The sequence below is a fragment of the Chlorocebus sabaeus genome, chromosome 11 (genome assembly GCF_047675955.1).
Source record: "Chlorocebus sabaeus isolate Y175 chromosome 11, mChlSab1.0.hap1, whole genome shotgun sequence".
Taxonomy (NCBI): Eukaryota; Metazoa; Chordata; class Mammalia; order Primates; family Cercopithecidae; genus Chlorocebus; species Chlorocebus sabaeus.
In genome coordinates, this window is record NC_132914.1 from 21,680,955 (window position 1) to 21,708,399 (window position 27,445).

Genomic DNA, 27,445 nt, shown 5'->3' on the forward strand with positions numbered 1-27,445 from the left:
GATATAGCATTTACACATTACTCTTATACATACTTTAAGGGAAATATAGTTGAAATAAAACGGTTAAATGATCTCTAACATTTAGAGTCCAATATTTCTGGGTTACTCTTAAACTCAGATTTTCATTTTGCATAGTTTCTCATCCTCTGTGCTATCTGGAGAGTTGCAAATCAGGTTCCTGGGTGGTTAGGGTGGTGTGGATAGTGGTGTGGTGGTGGTGTTTATTGTCTCTAAGTATTTTTTGCCAGCTGCTTAAATTTTATTGCTGATGCTTTCTTGACCTCATCAGATGATTCCAGCATTGTCAGACAACAGTGAGGATTCATATTTCTTCCATGAATAGTTATTAAATGGTCTGAAGAGTTAAATGTCCAATGGTGACAGCTGTCCAGTCATGAAATCTGAAAAGCCACCATGTGCACACAAGCTCAGGCAATGTGAACAGTGTCATGACTGATTCCTGGACAACAGCAATTGCAAGATGTCATCAACCTAGTCTCAGAGATAACAAAACATGAAAAGAAGAAAATAGTGTTTTAGAATTGAAAGCAAACATATAGTTTACTTCCTTCATCTATGGAAGACTACAATCATTATCATTATTTCCCAGAACCTACTGTATTTCAAAATGATTTTTGACTGGCTGCTTCTAACTGTTTCTCCTAGGCACTATCAGGATAACTCCTAAGGACTCTCGTTGGGTTGGAGCTTGGTGGCTTGGTTTCCTTGTGTCTGGACTGTTTTCCATTACTTCTTCCATACCATTTTTTTTCTTGCCCCGAAATCCAAATAAACCACAAAAAGAAAGAAAAGTTTCACTCTCTTTGCATGTGCTGAAAACAAATGATGAAAGAAGTCAAACAGCTAATTTGACCAACCGAGGAAAAAAAGTTACAAAAAATGTGACTGGTAAGTATTTAACATTAATTGTCAACTTAGAATTGTTAATCTCAATGAAAGGGAGAAGTGAGTAAAAAATAAATAAATAAAAAAGCATACTCAAATCATCTACAGTTAGCTTTCTTCTCCACTAAATTTAGCTGAATTATTTTTTCTAAAACTCCTATTAAAATTAACAAGTATGTCTTGAGCACATAAAAAGGGGAAAAGGATTAGGTTTCTGCTGTTTAGAAGACAGAAACCAATCGAAGCTATTAACATCTGTTCCTTATAAGCCGAAGAGTACATATTCATTTTAATATAATATAGTATAAACTGTGAGGGTTAAAAGGATTATAATATTTCATTCATTTATTTATTTAACAAATGATACCAGCCATCATACTATTCCCTGGTAATAGAACATTGCCTTTATTTTTTGAGAACTTAGTGGATGATAATGAGAAGTATATGGATCATTGTAATAAAGTATCTTAAGTACTATGGTAGGTTATATTTAACTATTCTCAGGTGTAGAGATGAAATAAGGAGAAGGAAGTCAGGAGATGAGTCTGTCTAGGTAATTAGAGCAAGATTATTTTTCTTGGTAATTAAAATTATATATATCTTATTAAATTAAATTAATGTATATATGAATTAAAAATGTATATATACACATATATAATCTTACTTAAGTATTCAGAAATGAAGTGAAAAGCAACATCAGTAATTAAGATATTTGGAGTCAATAATGTGAATTAGGATTCTTTAGCACTTGATAGTCGTAACTCTTTTGAATATAAGTCACATGGGCTAATGGTGAACCATTGAGAAGCAGTAATCAAGAGAATGATCTAGCAGCTGTCAGAGCAAGATATTTGAAATGGTAAGGTATTGACAGCAGTTTTCAGTTTTAGTTAGCAGTTTTAGGGAGAAATGGTGAAGCAGTAAAACCTGAAGCAGTGCAACCAACACCTAAACCCTTGGCACTTTTTCAGGTTTTCATTGAAGTAAGCTTACAACCTTTCCAAAGTAACCCATATTCTTTCTCTCATCAGTTCTTTCACTTACCTTTGTTGTTGTTGTTATTTTCTCCTCTCCACCACACTAACCCAAGAGCAATGGGATGCTGGAGCCTTGTATATTCACTCATTAGAGTGGATTCCTCAATTTCAGCTGCGTAGGTAGCTTTAAATTGTCCGTGGTAGGAGAATTTACCATCATGTGTTACCATGGAAATGGAAAAATATTACAAATCGGGTTTATTTCCCAATGAATCTGTTGTTAAATGTTTACTAGCACATCATTAATGAGTTTATAAGTTTAACATGCATACTAAAAATAGCATTTCAAGGATTTTTTATTTTGTCTATGATGTGTTTCTACTTTATCTAATCCAATCCATAACAATTAATGATTTTTTTTTCTTTTTTTTTTTTTTTTGAGACAGAGTCTTACTCTGTCACCCAGGCTGGAGTGCAGTGGCGTGATCTTGGGCTCACTGCAACCTCTGCCCCCTAGGTTCAAGCAATTCTCCTGCCTCAGCCTATAGAGTAGCTGAGACTACAGGTGCACGCCGCCATTTCCAGCTATTTTTTTTGTATTTTAGTAAAGTCAGGGTTTCACCATGTTGCCCAGGCTGGTCTGGAACTCCTGAGCTGAGGCAATCCACCCACCTTGGCCTCCCAAAGTGCTGGGATTACAGGCGTGAGCCACCGCACCCGGCCAATTAATGGATTTTCTAAACCAATGAGGACCAGGGTTGACTGTGAGCCCAAAAAGAATAAAGAAGATAATAAGGTTCAAATAAAGGGGCAACTGTAAACATTGTCTATACTATGAGCTTTTTTTTTCTTTAAGGGTAGTGACATGAATAGTAAAGCGAATTTTAATTAGGTGCCCATTAGGAATGGTTAAAATACTAAGTACCTATAGTCAGAAAAACAAATTAGATTTATTCTATACATTCTTGAGTAGAACTAAGACTAATTGATCAGAAGGCAAAGAAAATTTCAGTTCGTTACAAAGACAACATGTAAACAATGAGAATTCTTCAAAAGTTGAGCAAATTCCTCTGAGGTAGCGTAATGTCACTTGAGTTGTTTATTGATCCATTTTTTAATGGATCAACATATAGTGAGTTATGATTGTATGGAAGTTCAGTTTATGTGACATCCGAGTTTCTGTTTACCTCAAAACTTTAACAATTTGGTTAATCCACATGTTCCATTTATTTTGAGCAAAGGTCACAACTCTCTTAGAATGCCTCACAAATCGGTGGTGATTCTTCCTCACTGGGGAGACCTAAGGAGGGAAGTTTGGCGCTTTGTTTTAACAACTTTAAATATTTTTTATTCCTGCTATACATTTTCTTAACTCTTTTCTGTTCTGTGCCATTTCCCTGTCTTTCCTTATTATTATAATCAGAGGAAACAAAGTATTTATTTGTTACCGTTTGAAAGTACTGTCCATATCTAATGAAAATCTTTAAAGGTCTATGGAGAGCAAGATCTTTCAAAGCCCATATCATCCATCTCTCAGTAACCATATCTCAGACTTTCTTGCTGTATTCTGAAACTTCCTGTTGTTCTAAATAGTTCCTTCCACTTTTATCTCATATTGTGGCTGATTGAGTTGGCAATCACAGACCCAGATCACATAATTTCTGCCATGGACAGAAGTTAGAAGTTTGTTACTGCACCTACTTGTAGGCATAGGTTGTTGTACTATTACTGTCGTAATGTCACTTGAGATCAACATCGTTATCCCCTGCCTCACCTTCTTGCATCTTACTATAAGGAATTTATAATACTGCCAGATATACTGAGGCAGTATTTGATGGTACACAAGCTATATACCAGGGAAAAAGAGGTCTGAGCCCTCATACTAATGTTTTCTGTAAAATTTTTTAATGTTAGTGCTCTTATTTCTGTGTCTTAGATTATACTATCTTTAATTTAAATTTATTTTTAACAATTACAGTTTTAATATAATTATGTTAAATGCTAATAAATAAAGGACATCACATTTCTCTTCCTCCCTCCCCCCCCTTCCCTCCCTCCTTCCCCCCTCCCTCCCTCCCTTCCTTCCTTCCTTCCTTCCTTCCTTTCTTCCTTCCTTCCTTCCTTCTTTCCTTCCTTTTTTTTTGTGACAGGGTCTGTCCCTGTCTCTCAGGATGGAGTGTAGTGGTATGAATATGGCTCACTGCAGCCTCAACCTCCCTGTCTCACACGATCCTCCCACCTCAGCCCCCCAAGTAACTGGGACTACATGCATGCCCCACCATGCTCAGTTAATTTGTGTATTTTCTGTAGAGAGGGGATTTCATCATGTTGCCCAGTCTGGTCTGTAACCCCTGGGCTCAGGCGATCTGCATGCCTCAGCCTCCCAAAGTACTCGGATTACAGGTGTGAGCCACTGCACCTGGTGAACATCACATTTCTGATTCACTTTTTTTTTGTTTCTTGGACACTAAGCATATTGCCTGGTACCCAATTGAAAACCAAACATTTGTTGAATAAATCAATAGGTGAATTAGTCTATATCAAATAGTATGGTAAAGTGCCAAAGATAACCAAATATTAAGTGAACAAAGCAAGATAAAAAATACCATTTATGTATCATCCTATTTGAGGTTAAAATGAAGGAAAGAAATAAATAATAATATACATATGGAAAATACTGAAGGAATATATTAAAAACTTGACAGTAGGATTGCAGGGTACTGTCTCTGTGTTATGTCTTTTGTAACTTTAAGTCTTATGTAACTTATGTTGATAAAATTCAGATATTAGTATATATTTTATTATTGAAATATCTTATTTTTATAACTCTATAGGTTTTTTCCAGTCTTTGAAAAGCCTCCTTACCAATCCCCTGTATGTTATGTTCGTGCTTTTGACATTGTTACAAATAAGCAGCTTTATTGGTTCTTTTACTTACATCTTTAAATATATGGAGCAACAGTATGGTCAGTCTGCATCTCAGGCTAACTTTTTGTTGGGTAAGACATATTTTTTACCTGTTTGCTTGATAAATGAAACACTCCTGAGTACTTGTGTTCCAAGTCGCATTTTATTATGAAGGTGATTTTATATTTTACTAAATATAATCTTATCATCTCTCAAACTTTACAAAATTTCTCCATCTTGTGATATTGTCGTTGTTCTGCATTTGAGGTTGCATCTCATGTTAGCTGAATTTAATTCTATAGGTGAAATTCTAAAGAAAAAAATTGCTTGTGAATAAAACATTTAGATGTGGTATCTGCATAATTGGATCTTATAGTACTAAGATCCTAAGACAAACCCTTTTATAATATAACCATTATAATCCTATAATTCATGGACTGAAATAAGGCCTCAGCTACTTACAAAACACATCATATTAATGTTTTCAGAAGGAGAATCAATATAAATACATTACAAAATATGCATGATTCAAAACAAATATCGTATTTTAGAGAGGGTTTTTTTGTTTTTTTTTGTTTGTTTGTTTGTTTTTTGCTACAATACCTATTTTCAAAGTCATATTGAGACCTTCTCCTTAAGGAAAGTTTATCTTATATCACTTTTCCCACAACTCCAGTATTGTAGAAATCTTGTAGAAATTTGATAAATATTTGATGAGTTAAACAATGTATCAAATGGTAGGTATCTCGGTCATATGTACATAGGAAAGTAATAATTAGAAAATCTGTATACTGAAGCATTGGAACAGGCTTCTGGATGATCTCCCTGTTGAACTGACAGGTTTAAACTGAAAGATTAAGTTTTGACTCGCAATAACCTGGCTTGAATTTTTTGTTAGAGGAATCTTCACCTGTAATAACACTTACAAGACCGTGAAATGGAAAAGTTGTAAGAGGGATCAATCATTTTTAATCCTGTATGTAGACATTTTTTATCATATCAGGGTATATATGTGTTTTATGAATAATAAAGAGATTAGTTCAAGAATTTAATTCTAAAGCCTTGGGCAAAATTGGAGTGAGTTATTGAGGATTGAAACTCTGTTTTGAGAGATGTAAAGGATTTTAGGTGGTAGGATAGAAATCTCAGAGGAAGAAAGATTTTGTTTGTTGTTGTTGATTGCCAAAAAAAAAAAAGAAAAAAAAGAAAGCTCCTCATAGAAATAACCGTTTTAGACACATAAATATTCTTAGCCACTGCCTTTTGCTTGTGAGGAAGCCAAGCCCTCATAATTGGCCAAAATAAATTATTTTTGTCTCTCATATGGTATACTTGTCCCTTACCTCCACCCTAGTGTGCCACCCTTCTCTTTTTTATTTTTTGGGAGATGGAGTCTCGCTCTGTCGCCCGGGCTGGAGTGCAATGGCGGGATCGCAGCTCACTGCAAACTCCGCCTTCCGGGTTCGCCACCCTTCTCTTAAAGAAATAAGAAAGGGTGAATTTGGTTGATATACATTGTATTCTATAAATAAAGACATATCAGAAAAACCATATTCATATAATTATAGCTTTTTTCTCTTCTTTTATTTCTAGGAGTCATAACCATTCCTACGATTGCAACTGGAATGTTTTTAGGAGGATATATCATTAAAAAATTCAAATTGTCTTTAGTTGGAATTGCCAAATTTTCACTTCTTACTTCGATAATATCCTTCTTGTTTCAACTTATTTATTTCCCTCTAATCTGTGAAAGCAAATCAGTTGCCGGCCTAACCTTGACCTATGATGGGTTTGTATATATTGCTATATAAATTGTGTGATATATTAACCATTGAATTAAAAGATTATGTGCAAGTAAAATAGGGTAGAAAACAATTGTAATTAAACTTTATTTTAATTGAGAGAAATTTCAATTTTCAAATTCTTAAAATGTCCATTTCTTAAGACGATAAAAATTTGTTTTATTCCTTAAGGAAAAGCTACATAGGTTGAAATAATAACACCTATAATTTATGGGTAATTAAAATGAGTGGTGGACACTTTTACCCCAGTTTTATAGATGTAAAAGTAAGATTTAGAGAAATACACACATTATATGGCTAGCAATGTTAAGATTAAGACACAAATTTGAGATATTAGAGGTATCAGATGTCATTAAATAAAATTATTCATAATGTATTTTCTAAATTAACAATTTACTTATTTTTCTTAATTTAAATTATATACTCATTTGAAGATATTTCATAAATCCTAAATAATTATCATATCTTTACAAGACAACTTGAAATCTTTAAGCTTAAACATTATACAAATAACATATTTTATAATTTTAGTCAAAATATAAAATTATATCTTGTAATTTTTAACTATATTATAAAGTAAATCAGTATAAACAATATTATAGTTTTATTCAAAAAATATACAGAGATTTTTTTTATCCTTTTTCAACTGATTCTATTTATTCCTCAGAGGTTCAGCTTTAACCACATCGAATTCATTTTTTATGTAGTTAAAATACAGATTGCAAAATTCAACGATGTTAACTAACGTGTAGATTCAGAGAATTTTACAGTGAGCTGAGAGGAATGTCAATCTAATGCCATTACCTCCCCGAAGAGAAAGTGAATCTCAGAAAAATGAAGTTACTTATCTAATGTAAAGTTACTTTGAAAGAATGATAAAGACCTCTTGTCTAAGTCTTATCTAACCTCTTTTATTTCTTTTTTAAGTTTTACTTTTTCTAGGTCATAAGTCATGTCTTGGTAAAGAAGGAGAGTTAAAAGTCAATAAGCATTACAAAAATTGCCATTTTGACGTCAGCAAATCAGATTTCTCTAATTAAAGGAAAACCCCTTCTCTTATTTCTCTTCTTTTCCCCTTCTCTTCCTCCTCCTCTATTTCCCCTCTCCTTATCCCCTTGTCTCTCTCTTCTCCTCCTTCTCTACTTCCTCTTTCTCTTTTTTTGATATATTTCTATCATATATTTTCAGAAAAAATTCAGTGGCATCTCATATAGATGTACCACTTTCTTATTGCAACTCAGAGTGCAATTGTGATGAAAGTCAATGGGAACCAGTCTGTGGGAACAATGGAATAACTTACCTGTCACCTTGTCTAGCAGGATGCAAATCCTTAAGTGGTATTAAGAAGTCTACAGTGAGTATTAGTTTTTGCTTTTTCTCCTCTCCTTAATCAAAATCACAGATTTAATAATTACTTATCAAATCTTCCTGTAACTAAGGTCACCAATAAAAAGATAAAAGAAAAAGATTCCAGTGTTATCCGTCCTCATGATAGCTGTGAATTATAAACAAAGCTTCATATAAAACTCTGTTTAGGACACAATCAGACTTCTCTGTTACTTGATTTCTAATTAGAGATTACCCACTTTTTTTTCTTGAGATTTTAAGAATATGACCTGCTAGAATTTGAATGCATTTAGGGTATCTAAGAAGTCTCTCATTTGACTAAAGCACATGATTATTATTAATTTGGAATTACTTTACCCTTTGGAAGTTAGGGGAAAGTTCAGAATTAGCCAGTTGTCTGCATTACCCGCTTTATGAGGACAACGATGTATTTGCATTTTAATATATACAAATCCTGATAAGTTTAGCTAGGGACTCACTGTGGCCTTGGACTTTCTAAGAAATTCATCAAGGCTTCATGTTTACTCGAATTCCCTATTCTTGATTTCCTATTTTGATGTTCCCAAAGCTGGCACTTCTTTTACTCAGTTTAATTTAGTATCCTGCTCATTGATTGCCAACATATCCGTTGGAAATTCCATTTCTTTCTTTCTTTGTTTTTTTTTTTTCCATGTGACACATGGATTTTTCCCAATATCCTAGGTAACTCCCAATGATTGGAAATTAGGTATGCTGTTCCCCATACCTACAATCAATTCAACATCTCACAAAGTTGCATAACTGTTTTTCAGGCCCTTTCCCTATTACCAACATTAGCAATATAGTCAGCTGTGATTATAACTCTCTACCACACTCTTCCATGCTTCAAATCTAAACATTTTCTATCTTTCCCTTGCCCAATGTCCTACCAATTAAATGACATGGAGAAATTTGAAGAATAAAGCATCCTAGTTTCCTTGAAGATAGGCTACAACTTTAATAAACTTGCACATATGTGGCCCAAAGACTATACTTAAAAGCTCACATCTCATATTCATCAGTTATAGTACCTTTCAGTAAGGGTGCCCCATTTAATCCCTGGTCGCACATTGTCCAGTAGTGAAGACCTGAAAGATACATGATGTTAGTATCCTAAAGAGAGCTCTGTCTACGTGGAGACATCATCTTAATAGTGGCAATGGCTATACCATGGGGGGGCTACTGCAAAGTTCCTTTACTAAATCCTCAGTAAAATTGTTAAAATAATGCTCTCTGTATCAAAGTTTGGTTTCATTGGCCAATGTGCTTGCTCCATAAAAGATTCCTCCATATTATTCCTATTGAAAAAAAAAAAGGAAAAAAGGAATCTTTCTTGAACCATACAAGTATGGATTTAAATTCTTTTTTTCTTTTTCTTTTTCTTTCCTTTTTTTTTTTTGAGATGGAGTCTTGCCTTGTCATCCAGGCTGGAGTGCAATGGCACGGTCTCGGCTCACTGCAACCTCCACCTCCTGAGTTCAAGTGATTCTCCTGCCTGAGCCTCCCAAGTAGCTGGGATTACAGGTGTGCACCACCACACCTGGCTAATTTTTTTGTATCTTTAGTAGAGACGGGGTTTCACCATGTTGACCAGACTGGTCTCTAACTCCTGACCTCATGATCCGCCTACCTTGGCCTCCCAAAGTGCTGGGATTACAGGTGTGAGTGACTGCACCTGGTCAATTCTTTTACAAGTTCCCCTTCAGTAAATAGTCTAGCAGTAGTAGGTTCAAGATGAACTTAAATCTTTCATGTAGAATCAGAGCAGAATTTATTAAAGCCACCTAACAACATACACTGCCTACCTGATGAAATCTCTAAAATCACTTGTTCCTAATATTCCTCTTCTATACGCTAACCATTAGCCAGGACATTCTTTTGTGTTAAATCTTTCTAGTAATAATATAATATATTTTATTACCTGTCATTATGGTCTTGAATGTTGCTTTTCCCTTCTTAAGTAGAATTCTGGCACCTGTGCCTGGCTCTGTTTCCCCTGCACTCTGTCCCATTTTCATGAGTGGCTAGATTTTGTCCCTTTTCAAACTGCTATATTTTCTGGATTCTTTGGTAGTTCTTTCTCAGAACTACCAAAGTTCTAAGTCATTAATTAGTTCTAAGTCACTAATACTTAGAACCTGTCAAAGAGAGTAAGAATGTGTATTTTAGAAAGTGAATATGGGTGGAAGAGAAATATTTTAAATAATGTATATTAATGAAAAAATTATATACAGAATTTCATACACTAATTTCTTAACTTCCTAAATTCAGGAAGCTATTTTGCCTTCAGTATTAAGCAACTATATTTTTATAACATTTTTTAAACTGTAAATATTTTAGTTTGAGACTTCCTTAAATATAATGGAATGTATTCATAGCCCTGTTGTATTTGGCGAATGTATTTGGTAATATTCCAAAAAATATTTTTAGGTGTTTTATAACTGTAGTTGTGTGGAAGTAACTGGTCTCCGGAACAGAAATTACTCAGCGCACTTGGGTGAATGCCCAAGAGATGATGCTTGTACAAGGAAATTTTACATCTATGTTGCAATTCAAGTCATAAACTCTTTGTTCTCTGCAACAGGAGGTACCGTATGTATCTTGCTGATTGTGAAGTAAGTATGTCGCTTTGAAACATTGTCACGTATGTTAGACTAAAACACACCTAATGATAGGCATATTTTTACATATTTTGCACTCAAATTCATATTTGGTCAATTTTTAATTCTTTGAGAATGCATTTTCTTAGAATTATTTTGATCTTTCAATGCCATCATTAATAATTTTTGTTTTCAATACTTCCATTGTCAAATCTAGGCTCTATACTTTCTTCTCTTAATAAAAATCTTAAGGCACACACTGATTGACAATTGCCTCGATAGTAGAAGAATCTTTGTGTGATTGTAAAAGAACTTTTAATTTTGAGTTGCGTTGCATCCTAATGAGCCAGTTAGAGTAAATCATCTGTTGATTTCATTGAAGAAAACATTTAGCAACCAGATATAAATATAAACTTCAATTTGTAATGAAATTCTAATGCTTTCAATTCACCCACAGCATGGCTGTTGACCTGCTATCTCACAATACCCTTGTAGACATAAGAAAAATATGTGTAAATAAGTCATTCTTTTTTTCACTTATTAGACAGTTTTTTAGACAGGATATGATGAAGAATATTTCTTAGTGAGTAAAACCAATAAGGTACCTGTTGTTTCACAGCTTAGAAAATGACAAGACTGATGTGAGACAAATAAGTATAAAAATAGACACATAATTACACATTGCTCTTTGTCTTAATAAGGGAAAAGACTTCGAATTAAAGAAATAAAAAGAGACATTAAATTTAGGATTAAAGTAAGGGGATGTGATGGGAAAGATTCACAGAGTACATCTCAAAAGAAGTGACATTATATCTAAGGAGGTAAAGAAAAAGCCAAATGAAGGGCTTTCAGGGAGAGGGTCTAGGTCTTGTTTCCTTAAGGCAGGAAAGAGCTAGAATTTTTGAGGAATGAAGAGAAGCCAGTTTACAGGAACACACTGAGTGAGAGAGGTATGGCAGATGATGTTTGGAGAGTTAGCCAGGAAGCAGATATGTGTGCCCTACTGGCCAGGATAAGCACTCAATCACCTAAAACTGGAAACATGTAAAGACATGCATGTAGATCTTTAAAATATACATGATAAGTAGAGTGACCTGGGGTAACATTTAATTGTACTTTTAAAACCTACTAGTTGATCATAAGTTCACGACTAGTCAACAGCACGACATGGTAGAAAAAAAAAAGTAGGCCGGGCACGATGACTCACGCCTGTAATCCCAGCACTTTGGGAGGCTGAGGCAGGTGGATCATGAGGTCAGGAGATCGAGACCATCCTGGCTAACACGGTGAAACCCCGTCTCTACTAAAAAATGCAAAAAATTAGCCGGGCGCGGTGGCGGGCGCCTGTAGTCCCAGCTACTCAGGAGGCTGAGGCAGGAGAATGGCGAGAACCTGGGAGGCGGAGCTTGCAGTGAGCCGAGATCACGGCCACTGCACTCCAACCTGGGCCACAGAGCCAGACTCTGTCTCAAAAAAAAAAAAAAAAAAAGCAACCAACAATGTGTTTTAACTTTTGTTGACATGAATATAAACCTGTAAACTAAGTAAGTTTACAGTTGTTAAATTTTCACCCTGCCTGCAAATTTTATTAAATTCCGTACAGTAAATATTCCACAAGTATAGTTTCATCTTAATATAAAATGTCTATTCAGAAGAAGCCTTCTATATTTCCAAATTACAAATTTATTAACTTAAAAAAATTCACCTCAAAATTTCATACTAGTTTACATCTCAGCATGTTTTAGCTTCTTAATTGAAACCTTTTCATGAGAAAAGGAGTTTTAAAAACATCGTTCCATCCTTGAATGTAGTTATGTTTTATACGATTAAAAAGTGATTAAATTAACATTACCACTTATCAAAGCATTTATTAATTTCTCACCAGCCTTTGATTTCCTTTGTATTTATTTATTTTTTTTAAGAAAAGTTTTCTAAAGTTGGCTAGAGAATGAAAATATAAACTTCATTTTATTAATGATTTTCTAATGCTTGCATCGTAAGGCTATTGCTAAAACTAGACTAAGCAGGAGTGTAAACATTTACTCATCCAGTACATATTCATTATGTGTATCAGCCACAGATCCATGCACTGAGGATGCAAATGTGAATGAAAATGATAAAACTTCATTAGCATCCAGTGGGGATAGGGAATGGAGAGTGAATGTATATAGAAGAACTAATAAACAAATAAGCAAGTAAATATGTAAACCAGGGTAAATGTGAAGCACTAGAAAGAAAAATAAATCAGAGTCAGAAGACAGAAAAAGTGGGGATAGGTAAGAGACACTAGTTCAGATATTGTGCATTGAAAGTTATATGACAAGAGACCTAAATGAAGACATGAAGAGAGAAGCTACACGCCATGCTAAATGAGGACAGGAAAGGAACAAGCTAGGCAAAGTAGAGCAAAGACAAAGGCCCTTGTGTGGCACATAGTTGATACATACAAGGTTAGAAAAAAAGTGTGTGAGGAAGAGAGAGGTATGAAGTACAATGACAGAGCTAGCGTGATCCAGATTATATTGTTCAGAGGAAAGGCTTTGGAGCTTATTCTAAGCGTGTTCAGAAGCCCCAGAGGGTTTAAGCATTAGTGTTACCTAATGCTTATGGCTTACCTAATGAGAAGATCACTCTGACTGTGCATGGCATGTGTTTTTGGAAGACAAGAATGAAATCAGGGAAAACAGAAGGCTATGATCATTCTTCACGATGAGGTATTATTGAGCATGGTTATGATAAAGGAAGTGGGAAGATATTTGTGCTTCATTCTTTGTTTTGTTTCATTTTCTAAGGCAAAGCCAATATGATTTGCTTGTTGATTGAATGTGGCATGTGAGAAAGATAATTTAAGGACGATCCCAAGGTTCTGGCTTGAGCTCTGGAAAGATGGTGATACCATTGAACAAAAGGGGAAATACAAAGGAAGGGTAGTTTGCAGGAAGTATAAAAGCAAGATTTCTTATATCCCTGTAAAACTGAGCTGCCTGTTAGGTATCTACCAACAATGAATATGTAGAATCTACCATTTAGGAAAATCATTAAAGCCATAGACACAAATCTTAGAGTTTGCAACATAAACAGATGCTATTTAAATTCAGTGGTGTATTGAGATGTTCTAGGGCCTGGGTACAGATAGAAACTACATCCTAGGAACAGCAACAGGCACTCTAACTTTAGAGATTAATCATAGAAGGAGAAGACACTGAAGGAAACTGAGGAGGTCCCATGAGTTATGAGGAAAACTGGGAAAGGATCATGTCCTTGAAGCACAGTGAAGAATATATGAAGAAGTAATGAATAAAGAAACTATGTCAAGGCCTGCTGAGAGTTCATAGGCGTTAGGGACTAGAAAGTGACCATTGGATTTCATTATATGCTCATCACTGTTAACCTAAACAAAACTAGTGCATGAAGATGGGAGGTGAAACAAAAAGTTTGTTTTGGTTGTTTTAAATTTTTTCATTTTTATGGATTTAGAGATACAAATACAGTTGTGAAACATGGATTATATGAGGCAGTGGTAAAGTCTGGGGTTTAATATTCCCATCACCTGAATAGTGTACTTTATATTCAGTAGGTAGTATTTCTTCTCTCCCACTCCCTTCCAACCTCCCACACTTTAAAGTCTCCAGTGTCTGTTATTCCACTCTGTACATCCTTGTGTGCCCATTGTTTAGCTCCCACATCTAAGTAAGTACACGTACTTTTTACTTTCTGTTTCTGATTCATTTCACTCAGGATAATGGCATCCATTTCTATCCACATTGCTATAAAAAGACATGATTTCATTTTTTTATTGCTCACTAGTATCCCATAGTGTATACATATATACCAATGTTTTAATCTAATTGTATTATCAGTGAATGGAAATTTAGTGATTAGTGATTCCATGACTTTGCTTTCTCACTAGTGCTGTGATAAGCATACAAGTCAGGAGGTGTCTTTTTAATAAAATGATTTCTTTGTCTTTAGGTAGACACCCTGTGGTGGGATTGCTGGATTAAATGGTAGTTCAATTTTTGGGTCATCAGGAAATCTCTGTACTGTTTTCCATAGAGGTTGTGCTAATTAACATTCCCACCAACAGTGTATAAGCATTCACTTTTCTTCTCATCTTCACCAACATCTCTTGACTTTCGACTTTGTATTAATAGCTATCCTGATGAGTATAAGATGATATCTCATTATGGTTTTAATTTTCATTTCTCTGATGATTAATGATGTTGGGCATTTTTATATATTTATTGGCCATTTGTATGTCTTCTTTTGAAAAATGTCTATTCATATCCTTTACCCACTTTTTAATGAGGTTTTTTTTCTTTTTTTTTTCATTGAGTTGTTTCAGTTCCTGGTAGATTCTGGATATTAACCCTTTTTCAGGTGCATTGTTTGTAAATATTTTCTCCCATTCTGTGGGTTGTCTGTGTACTCTGTTGATTATTACTATTGTTTTACTGAACAAAAATTTTGTAGTTTAAGTAAGTTCCATTGGTATATTATTTTGTTGCATTTCCTTTAAAGGATGTAGTCATAAATTCTTTGCCTAGACCATTGTCCATAAAAGTTTTTCCTAGGTTTTCCCCTAGGATTTTTATAGTTTCAGGCCTTACAATTAAGTCTTTAAACGATCTTTTTTTTTTGAGTTGGAGTCTGTTGCCCAGGCTGGAGTTCAGTGATGCGATCTCGGCTCACTGCAAGCTTTGCCTCCTGGGTTCACACCATTCTCCTGCCTCAGCCTCCTGAGTAGCTGGGACTACAGGTACCTGCCATCATGCCTGGCTAATTTTTTCCATTTTTAGTGGAGACGGGGTTTCACATTGTTATCCAGGATGGTCTCGATCTCCCGACCTCGTGATCCACCTGCCTCAGCCTCCCAAAGTGCTGGGATTTTTAATCCATTTTGAGTTAATTTTTATATATGATAAGAGACATGGGTTCAATTTTATGTCTGTATATATGGTTCTCCAATTTTCCAGCACCATTTCATCACTGTATATATATTTGTTACTTTGTCAAAAATCAGTATGTTGTAGATATATGACTTTATTTCTGGTTTCTCTATTCTGTTCCATTGATCTATGTGTCTATTTTTATACTAATACCATTTTATTTTGGCTTATAGACTTGTAGTATAATTTGAAGTCAGGTAATGTGGCAACTTCAGCTTTATTTTTTTGCTTAGGATGAATTTGCTAGTCAGACTCTTTTGATTCCATACAAATTTTAGGATTTACATAGGTAATTTAATAAAAATTGTGTTGAATCTGTAGATTGCTTTGGGCTGGATAGTCATTTTACACAATATTTATTATTCCAATTCATGAATATGAAATGTTTTTCTATTATTTTATGCCATATATAACTTTTTTCATCAGTGTTTTGTAGTTCTCCTCATAGAGACTTTTTTACCTATTATTTTAAATGTTTTCCCATATTTTGTATCTATTGTCAATGGGATTCAGTTGTTGATTTGGTTTTGAGCTTGATCATTATCAGTGTATGGAAATGCTACTGATTTTTGTACATTGGTTTTGTATCCTGAAACTTTACTGAAGTAGTTTATCGAGTCTAAGAGACTTTCAGAAGAGTTTTAGGGTTTTCTAGGTGTAAGATTATGTCATAAGTGAAGAGGAATAATTCAAATTCTTCTTTTCCCATTTGGAGACCTTTTATTCCTTTGTCTTGCCTTATTGCTCCTGATAGGACTTCCAATACTATGTTGAATAGGAGTGGTGAAAATGGGCATCCTCATCTTGGGTCCATACTTAGAAGTAATGCTTACAATTTTCCCCCGTTTGATATGTTATTGACTGTGGTTTGTCATATATGTGATTTTTATTGTTTTAAAGTATTTTTCTTCTATGCCTAGTTTGGTAAGTGTTTTTATCATAAAGGGATGCTGGATTTTATCAAATTTTTTTTCTACATCAATTGATTTTATCATATGCTTTTTGAAAAAAGAAATTTCTGTTAATTTTGTAAATCACATTTTTTGATTCACATATATTGAACCATCCTTGCATTTCAGGAAAAAGTCCACTTTTCATTGTGATGAACCTTTTGATGTGTTGCTGAATTTTATTTTCTAGAGGTTTTTTTTTTTTTTTTTTTTAGGATATTTGGATCTGTGTTCATCAGGAATATTGATGTGTGGTTTTCTCTTTTATTTGTCATGTACTTGCCTGCCTTTGGTATCAGCATGATGCTGACTTCATAGGATCAGTTGAAGAGGATTCCTTCCCCCTTGATTTTTTGAAATAGTTTTAGTAGAATTGGTATTATTTCTTCCTTTTTAGTCTGGCAGAATCTGGCAATAATTTTCTCTGGTCCTGCAATTTTTGTTGTTGTCGTAAAGAGATTTTTTTATTATTATTATTACTAATTCAATTTAATTACTCATTATTGGTCTGTTAAGGATTTCTATTTCTTCCCAGTTCAGACTTGTGAAGTTGTATGTTTCCAGGAATTTATCAGTTTCCTCTAGGTTTTCTGGTTTGTGTATGTAGAGATGGCCGTAGTAGCCTCTGATGATATTTTATATTTCCAGGGTAATAGTTTTAATGACACCATTAATATTTCTGATTGTACTTATTTGAATCTTCTTTCTTTTTTTGGTTAATCTACTAGTAGTCTGTCTATCTTACTTATATTTTCAAATAATAACTTTTTATTTCACAGATCCTTTGCAATTTTTTTTGCCCAAATTTTTGTTAGATTTGTTCTTTAATATTTACTATATTCTGCTAGCTTGGGGTGCAGTTTATTCTTGTTTTACTAGTTCTGTGAGGCATGACATTAGATTGTTAATTTGATATCTTTCTATCTTTTTGTTGTAGGCATTTAATTCTAAAAACTTCCCTGTTGGTATTGACTTGTTGTAGCTCAGAGATTTTGGTATGTTGTGTCTTTATTTTCATTCACTTCAATTTCTTAATTTTGTTTGTTTTTTTTGAGACAGAATCTCACTCTGTCACTCAGGATGGAGTGAAATGGTGTAATCTTGGCTCACTACAACCTCTACCTCTTGGGTTCAAGCACTTTTCCTGCCTCAGTCTCTTTAGCAGCTGGGATTAAAGACATGTGCCACCACACCCAGCTAATTTTTTTCATTTGTAGTAGAGATGGGGTTTCACCATTTTAGCCAGGCTAGTCTCAAACTCCTGACCTTAAGTGAGCCACTACACCCAGCGTCATGTCAATTTTTTTTTAAAAAATTCTGCCTTGCTTCCATCATTGACCAAATAATTGTTCAGGAACAGATTATTTAATTTTCCTGTATTTCTATAGTGTTGAGAATTCTTCTAGGAACTAATTTCTATCTTTATTCCACTGTATATTACACTGTATTCTGAAATGGAACTTGATATTATTTTGATTTTTTAAAAAATCATTGAGTATTGCCTTTAGGCATGGTATATGGTCAATTTTTGAAAATGTTTCATGTGTGCATGAGAAGAATGTATATTCTGAGGTGGTAAGGAAAAATGTTCTGTAAATGTTTGTCAGGTCCATTGAGTCTAATGTCCATTGTAAAAGTTTCTCTGTTGAATTTTGGCTGCCATTATCTGCCTAATCTTGTCAGTGGGTTATTGAAAGACCCCACTAATATTGTATTGCTATCTATTTTGTTTTCCTTAGGTCCAGTAGTGTTTGTTTTATGAATTGGGGTGCTCTAGTGTTGGGTGCATATGTTTCGAACTGTCATATCTTCTTAACTGATCCTTTATATAGTAACGTTCTTTGTCATTATTTATGGTTTTTGGTTTGATATTTGTCTTATCTAATCCAAATGTAACTACTTTTGCTCAGATTTGGTTTGTATTTTCACAGAATATCTTTTTGCACCCCTTTGCTTTGAGTCTGAAAAGGTCTTTACAAGTTACTTGAGTTAGGTGGGTTTTTTGTATGTAGCATATAGTTGAATTTTAAAAAATTCATTCTGCTAGACTATATTTTTTAAGAGGAGTGTTCAGTCTATTTATAGTTAAGGTCAGTATTAATTTTTGAGGGTTGTTTCTGTAATATCGTGAATTATTTCTTAATTTGCTTTGCAGTCTCAATTAGGTCATTTTAAAATGAGATCTGTAAGGTTTATACTTTGTATGTTTCCATAATGATAAGTATTGCTCTTTCATTTCTATGTGTTAGAACTCCTTCAAGTCTTTCTTGTAGAGTCAGTCTGTTTGTGACAAATTCCCTTAGTGTTTGCTTATTTGGGAAGTACTGTTTTTCTTCTTGAATTATGAGTCTTAGTTGAGCAGGATACAAAATTCTTGGTTTTTTTTTTGTTTTGTTTTTTTTGTTTTGTTTTGTTTTGTTTTTTTCTTTAAGAGACTGATAATAAGACCTAATTTCTTTTGGCTTGTAAGATTCCTGATGAGAAGTCTGCTGTTAGTCTGATGGGATTCTCTTAACAGGTAATTAGATACTTTTCTCTTGCTATATTTAAGATTTTTAAATTTATGTTGACTTTTAGTAGTCTGATGACTGTATGTCTTGTGCAGGTTATTCTTGCAATGCATCTCCCGGGAATCACCTGAGCTTTTTATATTTGGATGTCTAGATCTGTAGTAAGTCAGGGAAGTTTTTCTGAGTTATTCTTTTAAACAAGTTTCCCACACTTTTACTTTTTCTTCTCCCTCTGGAACATCCATGATTCATAAATTTGGATGCAATACATAATCTGATATATCTTGAAGGCTCTGTTAGGTTTTTCAATTCATTTTTCTATGTATTCTTCCTACTGAGTTTATTTGAAAGACCTGTCTTCTAGCTCTGAAATTGTTTATTCTGCTTGCTCTGGCCTATTCTTAAAGCTTTCAAAGGTACTTTGCAGTCCCTTCAATACATTTTTTTTATTTTCAGAAGTTGTGTCTACTTTTCTTAGTAAAATCTCTCTCTCCTTTTATACCCTATATTATGTTTCTCATTTATTTTTGATAATTTTTAACTTTCTTTTGGATCTCAAGCTTTACATAATCCCATATTACTTGAAGTTCTTATTTCATGAAGACTTCTTTAGAATCAATATTTTGGATTCTTTATCAGCATATCAGAGATTTTATTTAAGTTTGGATTCATTGCTCAAGAGTCACTGTGGTCCTTTGGACCTTTAACATTCTACCTTCTTTATACTTAAATAATTCTTTCTTTGGTTCTTTCTAACTTAGATAAGCTATCTCTCCTTATTTTGAATTTATTTTGTTTGAATTCATTTTTTTCCATTTGAAAATGTGGCTATAATGTGTGTTGTGTAGGATCCAACAGGCTATATTGAAGAGGATCAAGAGAAAATTCTAGACAGGAAAGTGCAACAGTCAGCACGGAAAGTTATTTTCAGGAGTAGTGTTATAAAAGAAGCTGACAAAAGGTGTGGTTGTTAGCAAAGTTGTGGGGTAAAATTTCTGTTTATGTTCAATTCTAGACATAATAGCATGCTGACATACTGATGAGAATCATCAGTAGAGATGAAGGAAACTGACAATGCAGAAAAGAGGGAAGGCAATTACAGAGGAAGGTGAAAAGAGATTAACCAAGATACAGAGTTTTTCTTTGTACAAAAAGAGAAATTGTCTATGTGGGTAAAAGACAGGTAAATGTGTACCTGTAGTGATGAAGAATATTGAACTTTTTTCTGCTGTTTCTACTTTCTTTGTTATAAAAAAGGAATGTAATCAGATGAGAAAGAGGAGGAAAAAAAGAAAGTCTTTAGATCAGAAAATGTGAACTAGTAATCTTGAAGATTAAAGAAACATACTGACAGGGAAAATGGACTAGTAGGCTATTGGACAATTGCCCTGGAGCCCTCCTGAAGGTCTGTGCTTATGAATTTAAAGTGAACACAGTCAGATGTGTGAATTATTTCCTTCAGGGATGAAACTCTTTGTATATAGGTTCAGAGAAGGCAGAGGATTAGATGAAAGCATTTTTACTTGTCTAGTACAGTAAAGGATGAGATGAACAAAAATGTACAGAATATATGCAGAAGAGTGATTTATAACATGATTATAAACATCATGATGAGAAAGAAAGTGAAGTGGTAAAACTAGAGATGGCCTTTGAAGAGATCAGGGGAATCATAGCCTGAAGAGGTAGGGCTACAGCTTCTTGTAACAGATACATGAAAGGGAGTAAATTTAAAATGTAGGAGGTGGTTATAAGGACTAGGATGGCCAAAATGGAGAATTTTAAAAATGGGTACTGATGAACTGACTGTGGGTGGAAGAAATAAGACTTTCCAGAAAAGAGACTAAGAACGTGAAAGGCCATACCATTGGGAGCATAATCTATATCATCTATATTTCCTAAAATAACTAGGAAAAAGGGCAGAAATAATTTTCACAAAAATTACAGGGAGTCTAGAATGAAAATTGTCAAGAAATGATGAGAGTTGTGATGTGCCAGTCTATAGTTAACTTCAACAAGGAGGTTAGAGAATAGTATGGTAAGGTGGTACACCTCTTCCTGGAACCTAGAGGTCTTTCAGAGGAAAGACTCAGATCTGGAAGTGGTAAAAATGAAAGATCAATAAGAACTTCTACATCTCAGGCCCATTGATATGGAGGTTGTGGAAGGAAAACAGTCCTACATGAGAGAGTTACATGGAGTGTCATTGGGAGTAAACCAGGCTTTGTTTAGAACAAGAAAGTGAAAGGGCTACAAAGAATGTAGGAACTAAATATTTTGCTGGTAACAAACATGAGTTTCCCTGGGCAAAATGAAAGGGTTTGAGTAATGGAAAAAGAGTAAGCGAGTGAGTGGGATTAAGGGATATAGTAAACCATGTGGAATGAGAGTCTTGGTACCCAGAGAGGATCTCAAAATCTTGACATTCTGCTGGTGACAGGATGTGAGGCATGATGTAAGTTTATGACAAACAAAACATCAATTTAAATGACCCAAAGAGGGTAATGTTTTAGAACTTTTTTAAAAAAACTACATTTTAGTGGCTTAGCTAGAAAGGATTTGGCTCATATACACAATAAATTAGAACTTTTCTTCAATCTTTTGCAAACAGGAAATCAAGCATTCCCTACCTATGCTATCTATTGTTAGGGTTTCATTAGGTCTAACTGGAAATTACCTCAAGAAACAGCAGGTCATGATGGTTGATTGTCATTAGAAAGAACAACAGAGGAACAATTTAAATGAAATCTCTTAAATTAAATAATTAAATGAAATAGCACATTTAACTTCTTAGGGTGCTTTTTGTGATAAATTCATCCTAAGAGAGATCCATCAAAATACAGAGCTGCTCAATATCATATGTAAAACAGGAGTCACACTACAGTGATAAATAACTTACATGATAACCATGCACGGGTGTATGCATGCAAGTGAGGATATGAGTATGAGCATGTGGCAAGAAGTGTGAGTGTGCATTTGTGTGAATGTAGGGGTGAGTGTGTGTGATTGTTATTGTATATGAATATTACTGTATCACACACATTCATCATCTCCACTGAATTGTTGAAGATTTCAGGCCCACTCTTAGGAAAATATCCTCCCTATTTGCAAGTTCCCCAAGTCTCCTGCATGCTAACCCTTTCCCTGGGTGAAAATACAGCTCAATAACAAATGTCAGTTTACCTTGTGTGTGTAGGACAAAGTATAACTTCTGAAAATCTATTACAGTGAAAAATACATGTCAGGCAATTGTCAAAAAACTCAACCAGGGGTGAAGTGCAATCTCTCCCTTCCCAAAATCTCCTGTGAGAAATCTGATATTTCAGAGTAATAACTAAATAGATAAATTAAACTCCCCTTTCCACTGATTTCCTCCTGACCATCTCTTTGTGAAATAAACTTCCTCCTAAATAGCAGGCATGGATTCTGTATTTGTTTGTTTTTCTACTGCTAATAAAGACATACCTGAGACTAGGCAATTTATAAAAGAGAGAAGTTTGATTGGACTTACAGATCCATATGGCTGGGCAAGCCTCACAATCATGGTGGAAGGCAAGGAGGAGCAAGTCACATCTTACATGGGTGGCAGCAGGCAAAGGGAGCTTGTGCAGGAAAAGTCCACCTTATAAAGCAATCAAATCTCATGAGACTTATTCACTATCATGAGAACAGCATGTGAAAGACCTGCCCCCATGATTCAATTATCTCCCACTGGGTCCCTCCAACAACATGTGGGAATTATGTGAGTAAAATTCAAGATGAGATTTGGATAGGGACACAGAGTCAAACCATTTCATTCCACCCCTGTCCCCTCCGAATCTCATGTCCTCACATTTCAATACCAATCATTCTTTCCCAACAGTCCCCCAGAGTCTTAACTCATTTCAGCATTAACCCAAAAGTCCACAGTCCAAAGTCTCATCTGAGATAAGGCAAGTCCCTTTCACCCATGAGCCTGTAAAAACAAAAGCAAGATAGTTACTTCCTAGATACAATGGGGGTACAGGCATTGGGTAAATACAGTAAATACAGCCTTTCCAAATGGGAGGAATTGGTTAAAACAAAGGGGCTACAGGCCTTATGCAAGTTTGAAATCCAATGGGGCAGTCAAAACTTAAAGCTCCAAAATGATCTCCTTTGACACCATGTCTCACATCCGGGTCAGGCTGGTGCAAGAGGTAGATTCCTGTAGTCTTAGGCAGCTCCATCCCTGTAGCTTTGCAGGGTACAGCCTCCCTCCAGGCTGCCTTCTCAGGTTGGCAGCTTTTCCAGGTGAACGGTGCAAGCTGTTGGTGGATCTACTGACAGCTTCTGGAGTCTGGAGGACGGTGACTCTCGTCTCACAGCTCCACTAGGCAGTGCCCCAGTAGGGAATCTATGTGGGGGCTTTGACCCTACATTTTTCTTCCACACTGCCCTAACAGAGGTTCTCTATGAGCACCTTGCCCTTGCAGCAAACTTCTTCCTGGGTATCCAGGCATTCCACACATCCTCTGAAATCTAGGCACAGGTTCCCAAACCTCAATTATTGACTTTTGTGCACCCACAGGCTCAACACCACGTGGAAGCTGCCAAGGCTGGGGGCTTGCACCCTGGGAAGGCACAGCCCGAGCTCTACATTGGTCCCTTTCAGCCATAGCTGGAGCAGCTGGGATGCAGGTCACCAAGTACCTAGGCTGCACATAGCACAGGGACCCTGGGCCTGGCTCAGGAAACCATTTATTCTACGCTTCCAGGCCTTTGATGGGAGGGGCTACCATGAAGACCTCTCATATGCCCTAACGACATTTTCCCCATTGTCTTGGGAATTAACATTCAGCTCCTCCTTAGGTATACAAATTTCTGCAGGCGGCTTGAGTTTATCTTCAGAAAATGGATTTTTCTTTTTTTTCTATCACATTGTCAGGCTGCAAATTTTCCAAACTTTTATGCTCTGCTTCTCTTATAAAACTGAATGCCTTTAACAGCACCCAAGTCGCCTCTTAAATGCTTTGCTCATTAGAAATTTTTTCTGACAGATACCCTAAATCATCTCCCTCAAGTTCAAAGTTCCACAAATCTCTAGAGCAGGGGCAAAATACTGCCAGTCTCTTCAATAAAATGTGACAAGAGTCATCTTTGCTCCAGTTCCCAACAAGTTCCTTATCTCCATCTGAGACCACCTCAGCCTGGACCTTATTGTCCATATCACTATCAGGCTTTTAGCCAAAACCATCCAACAAGTCTCTAGGAAGTTCCAAACTTTCCCACATTTTCCTGTCTTCTTCAGAACCCTCCAAACTGTTCCAGTCTCTGCCTGTTACCCAGTTCCAAGGTCACTTCCACATTTTCAGGTATCTTTTTAGCAACGTCCCACTCTGCTGGTACCAATTTACTGTATTAGTTTGTTTTTACACTGCTGATAAAGACATACCTGAGACTGGGCAATTTACAAAAGAAAGAGGCTTAATCTATAAGAAAGAGGAACTTATAGTTCTATGTAGCTGGGGAAACTTCACAATCATGGTGGAAGGCAAGGAGGCTCAAGCCACATCATACATGGATGGTTGCAGGCAAAGAGAGTTTGTGCAGGAAAACTCTGACCTATAAAGCCATCAGATCTCGTGAGACTTATTCATTATCATGAGAACAGCACAGAAAAGACCTGCCCCTATGATTCAATTATCTCCCACCAGATCCCTCCCACAACACATGGGTATTATGTGAGTAAAATTCAAGATGAGATTTGGATGGGGACACAGAGCCAAACCATATGAGATTCATTGTCCTCAGTGTAATTTTGTGCCCTCAGTTGTGCTAACAAAGTGCTGCTGTCCTTTGTCAAAGCTGAGCCAAAACACACTTTCCATTTATTGTCTCTCTTAATGTATAACTATTCTGCTTAAGTTTTAATGTATTAGGTTTAATTTAATTTTTGTCTTTTAAAATTTTATAAGCTCTATTGAATTCTTTTCAGAATCTCAATAAAAGGCAGCTCTCTGGCAAGGTATAGAGGCAAATATGTGTACATGAAACAGGTTTAGAGTGCTAGTTCATTGTATTGGATTCTTACAATATATGAGATAAGCATTATCATGCCTACTTAGCAAACAAGGAAACTGAGGCCAAGAGAGATTAAGTGATACACTTCTACAAGTCACTTGGATGAGATAAAGCATAATTTGTCTATTTACTTTCAAGAATATTAACTAGCATGGTATCTCTTAGTAGGTGCTTAGTGAATGTTTCTTGATTGATGATGGTTACTTAGCTCTCTGAAAAAAAACCATCCAACGCTTCGAGGAAAAAAACACCCTTTTTATCAGTTAATTCAAAATTTAGTAACGGTTATTTGAGCCACAGTCATCCTCCTCATCCCAACCCACCTCCTTTACTAATGAAAGATAATTTCATTTCACTTGGTAGGTACTAAGTTATCGCAGGGATGGTAGCGTCATCAGTTTATTGAACACAGAAAAATGGAATTGTAGAAATGTAAGAGTGAGTGAATTTCCAAGTGAGGATACAAATATACTCTGTATCTTTAATATGACAGTTAAATACATTAGATGCTACAACACAGAAAGTTTTTTGACCCTTCTGGTTGTATAATTTACAAATCATATTAGTAAGCTATTCCGTTAACATCGATGACAGAAGTAAGGTGGTAAAAAGAGGTCTCCTAAGAATTACTCCTGGATAAAATATATAATCTTTTAATATGAGCTACCTCGACTAAACAGTCCACACAAAATCATTTTCTTCATCAGCATAATAAAGTCTATTCTGACCACTTTCTTATAGGATTTTCATAGGGATCAAATGTGAACATATTTGTTAAACTGTCTTGAAATCATAAAGCATTGAAGAAATAAGGAAATTATTGTCACTCAGGTGTTTACCTTTTAAAACAGTTGAAAATGTAAGTTTATATAATGTGGGAAATTCATTTAAGAGTATTCATTCTACCAGGGAGAGGAACAATAGTGATGAATGTTTTGATATTAACTCAGTTTGATTTTTTAATGACATGTATTATTTCTTTGCCTTTATCATATTTCAGGATTGTTCAACCTGAATTGAAAGCACTTGCAATGGGTTTTCATTCAATGGTTATAAGAACACTAGGTATGACAAATATATAGAGTATACATTTTAACATATAAATATTGTTAAGCCTTAAAGACTGAATGCAATTAATTTTCCACTCTAAGACTGTATAAAAAGGAGTAAGTAAGAATCATTTCTATTTTGTGATAAATGAAAATAAAAACGAACAGGAAAATTGAGTGACCTAAAAGATAATTTGATTGTTAATTCTAGTTAGAGTCTATCTGTTAAGAGCAAGGAATCATCATGTTTATATTATACTCTTTCTAACAGAAACAGAAAGATAGGTGGTCTCTGAGGCTTTCCTTCTTTCAGAAAAATAAGAATATTTCTCCCAGGTATAGGCAGAGTGGAGGACCTTCCTTCCAAATGGAGACATTACTTAGGACAGCCCTAAAGTAGCTTGGGAGCCCTGGAAATCTGGTCAGGCTCAGGTTGTCTAAAACAACAGAAGGTAACATTAACTGTGCCATTTCCCACTGCCTGGTCCTGTACGACTGGACATCTAACCATTAGCGGGAGTTAATGCAAAAGGGAATGAGAATTCATACTCTAGAACTAGGCGTGTTGGATTAAGAGGATGTCCTGAATGAAAGAAAGCTCAGAAAATTGTGGTTTATGGTGGCAAAAAGTAGGATTGTAGACTCCAGAGGCTGAAGGCCTATTTCTAAATATTCAAAAGTGATGAGAAAAGATTTAGGAAATGACCCTTTATCCCTTATTGCCATTTGCCTTTTTTACTGCACAGATACTTGTTGTTAAATAATGTCTAGTCTAACCTCTGTGAGTGCTCCTTTGTAAGAATTGTAAACATTATGTGCTTATTCCTGGGAAGTAGGAAAAGGGCATCATTCCTCTAGGGATTGGTGCAGAGGACTGATTATGGCCTGTAAGTAACCACAGATGGCAGAAGGAAAAGGAAATGGGAGGGGTCAGTTTCTGGGACCCTTGCAAGCAAAGGAAAAAGTATAACTCTATGGCCAAATTACCGTGAAGAAGTTGAACATGAAGTGTATTTGGTGAGAAGGTCACAGATTCAGAAAGGTAAAAGGAAATATAAAAGGAACAGGAGAGAGAAGATGAAGGTGCTGCAGGGTTCCATTGGCTCTATCCCAGCATTCCCTTTCTGGGTCCTTAATCTTCCAGCCTCTGTAATCTTGGCAGTTGTCTACCTCCACATTCAGAGAAGATATCTCATTCCTAGCACCTGGGCCACAGAGGCTGAAAACAGCATCTGGGTAGTTAGGACTCCTTCTGATATGTTGAAATGAGATTATGACAATAGAAGAAATTGTTTTAGCAACATAACATAGAAAAAAATGAATTTTGTCATTCTAATTGTGAACATCCAATTTTGTTATGTCCAATATATGGTACAATGGACCCTAAATGC

The 27,445-nt window shown here is 35.3% G+C and overlaps 1 protein-coding gene across 1 annotated transcript in view; it reads left to right on the plus strand.

The window, feature by feature from the left end:
• SLCO1B3 (solute carrier organic anion transporter family member 1B3) overlaps positions 1-27,445 on the plus strand; it is a 106,830-nt gene that overhangs the window by 62,479 nt on the left and 16,906 nt on the right. The window contains exons 7-12 of the mRNA XM_007967858.3: positions 667-909; positions 4,718-4,882; positions 6,384-6,579; positions 7,781-7,946; positions 10,388-10,572; positions 26,006-26,070. Of these exons, the coding sequence (XP_007966049.3) occupies positions 667-909; positions 4,718-4,882; positions 6,384-6,579; positions 7,781-7,946; positions 10,388-10,572; positions 26,006-26,070 (1,020 nt within the window). The remainder of the gene's footprint in view (positions 1-666; positions 910-4,717; positions 4,883-6,383; positions 6,580-7,780; positions 7,947-10,387; positions 10,573-26,005; positions 26,071-27,445) is intronic.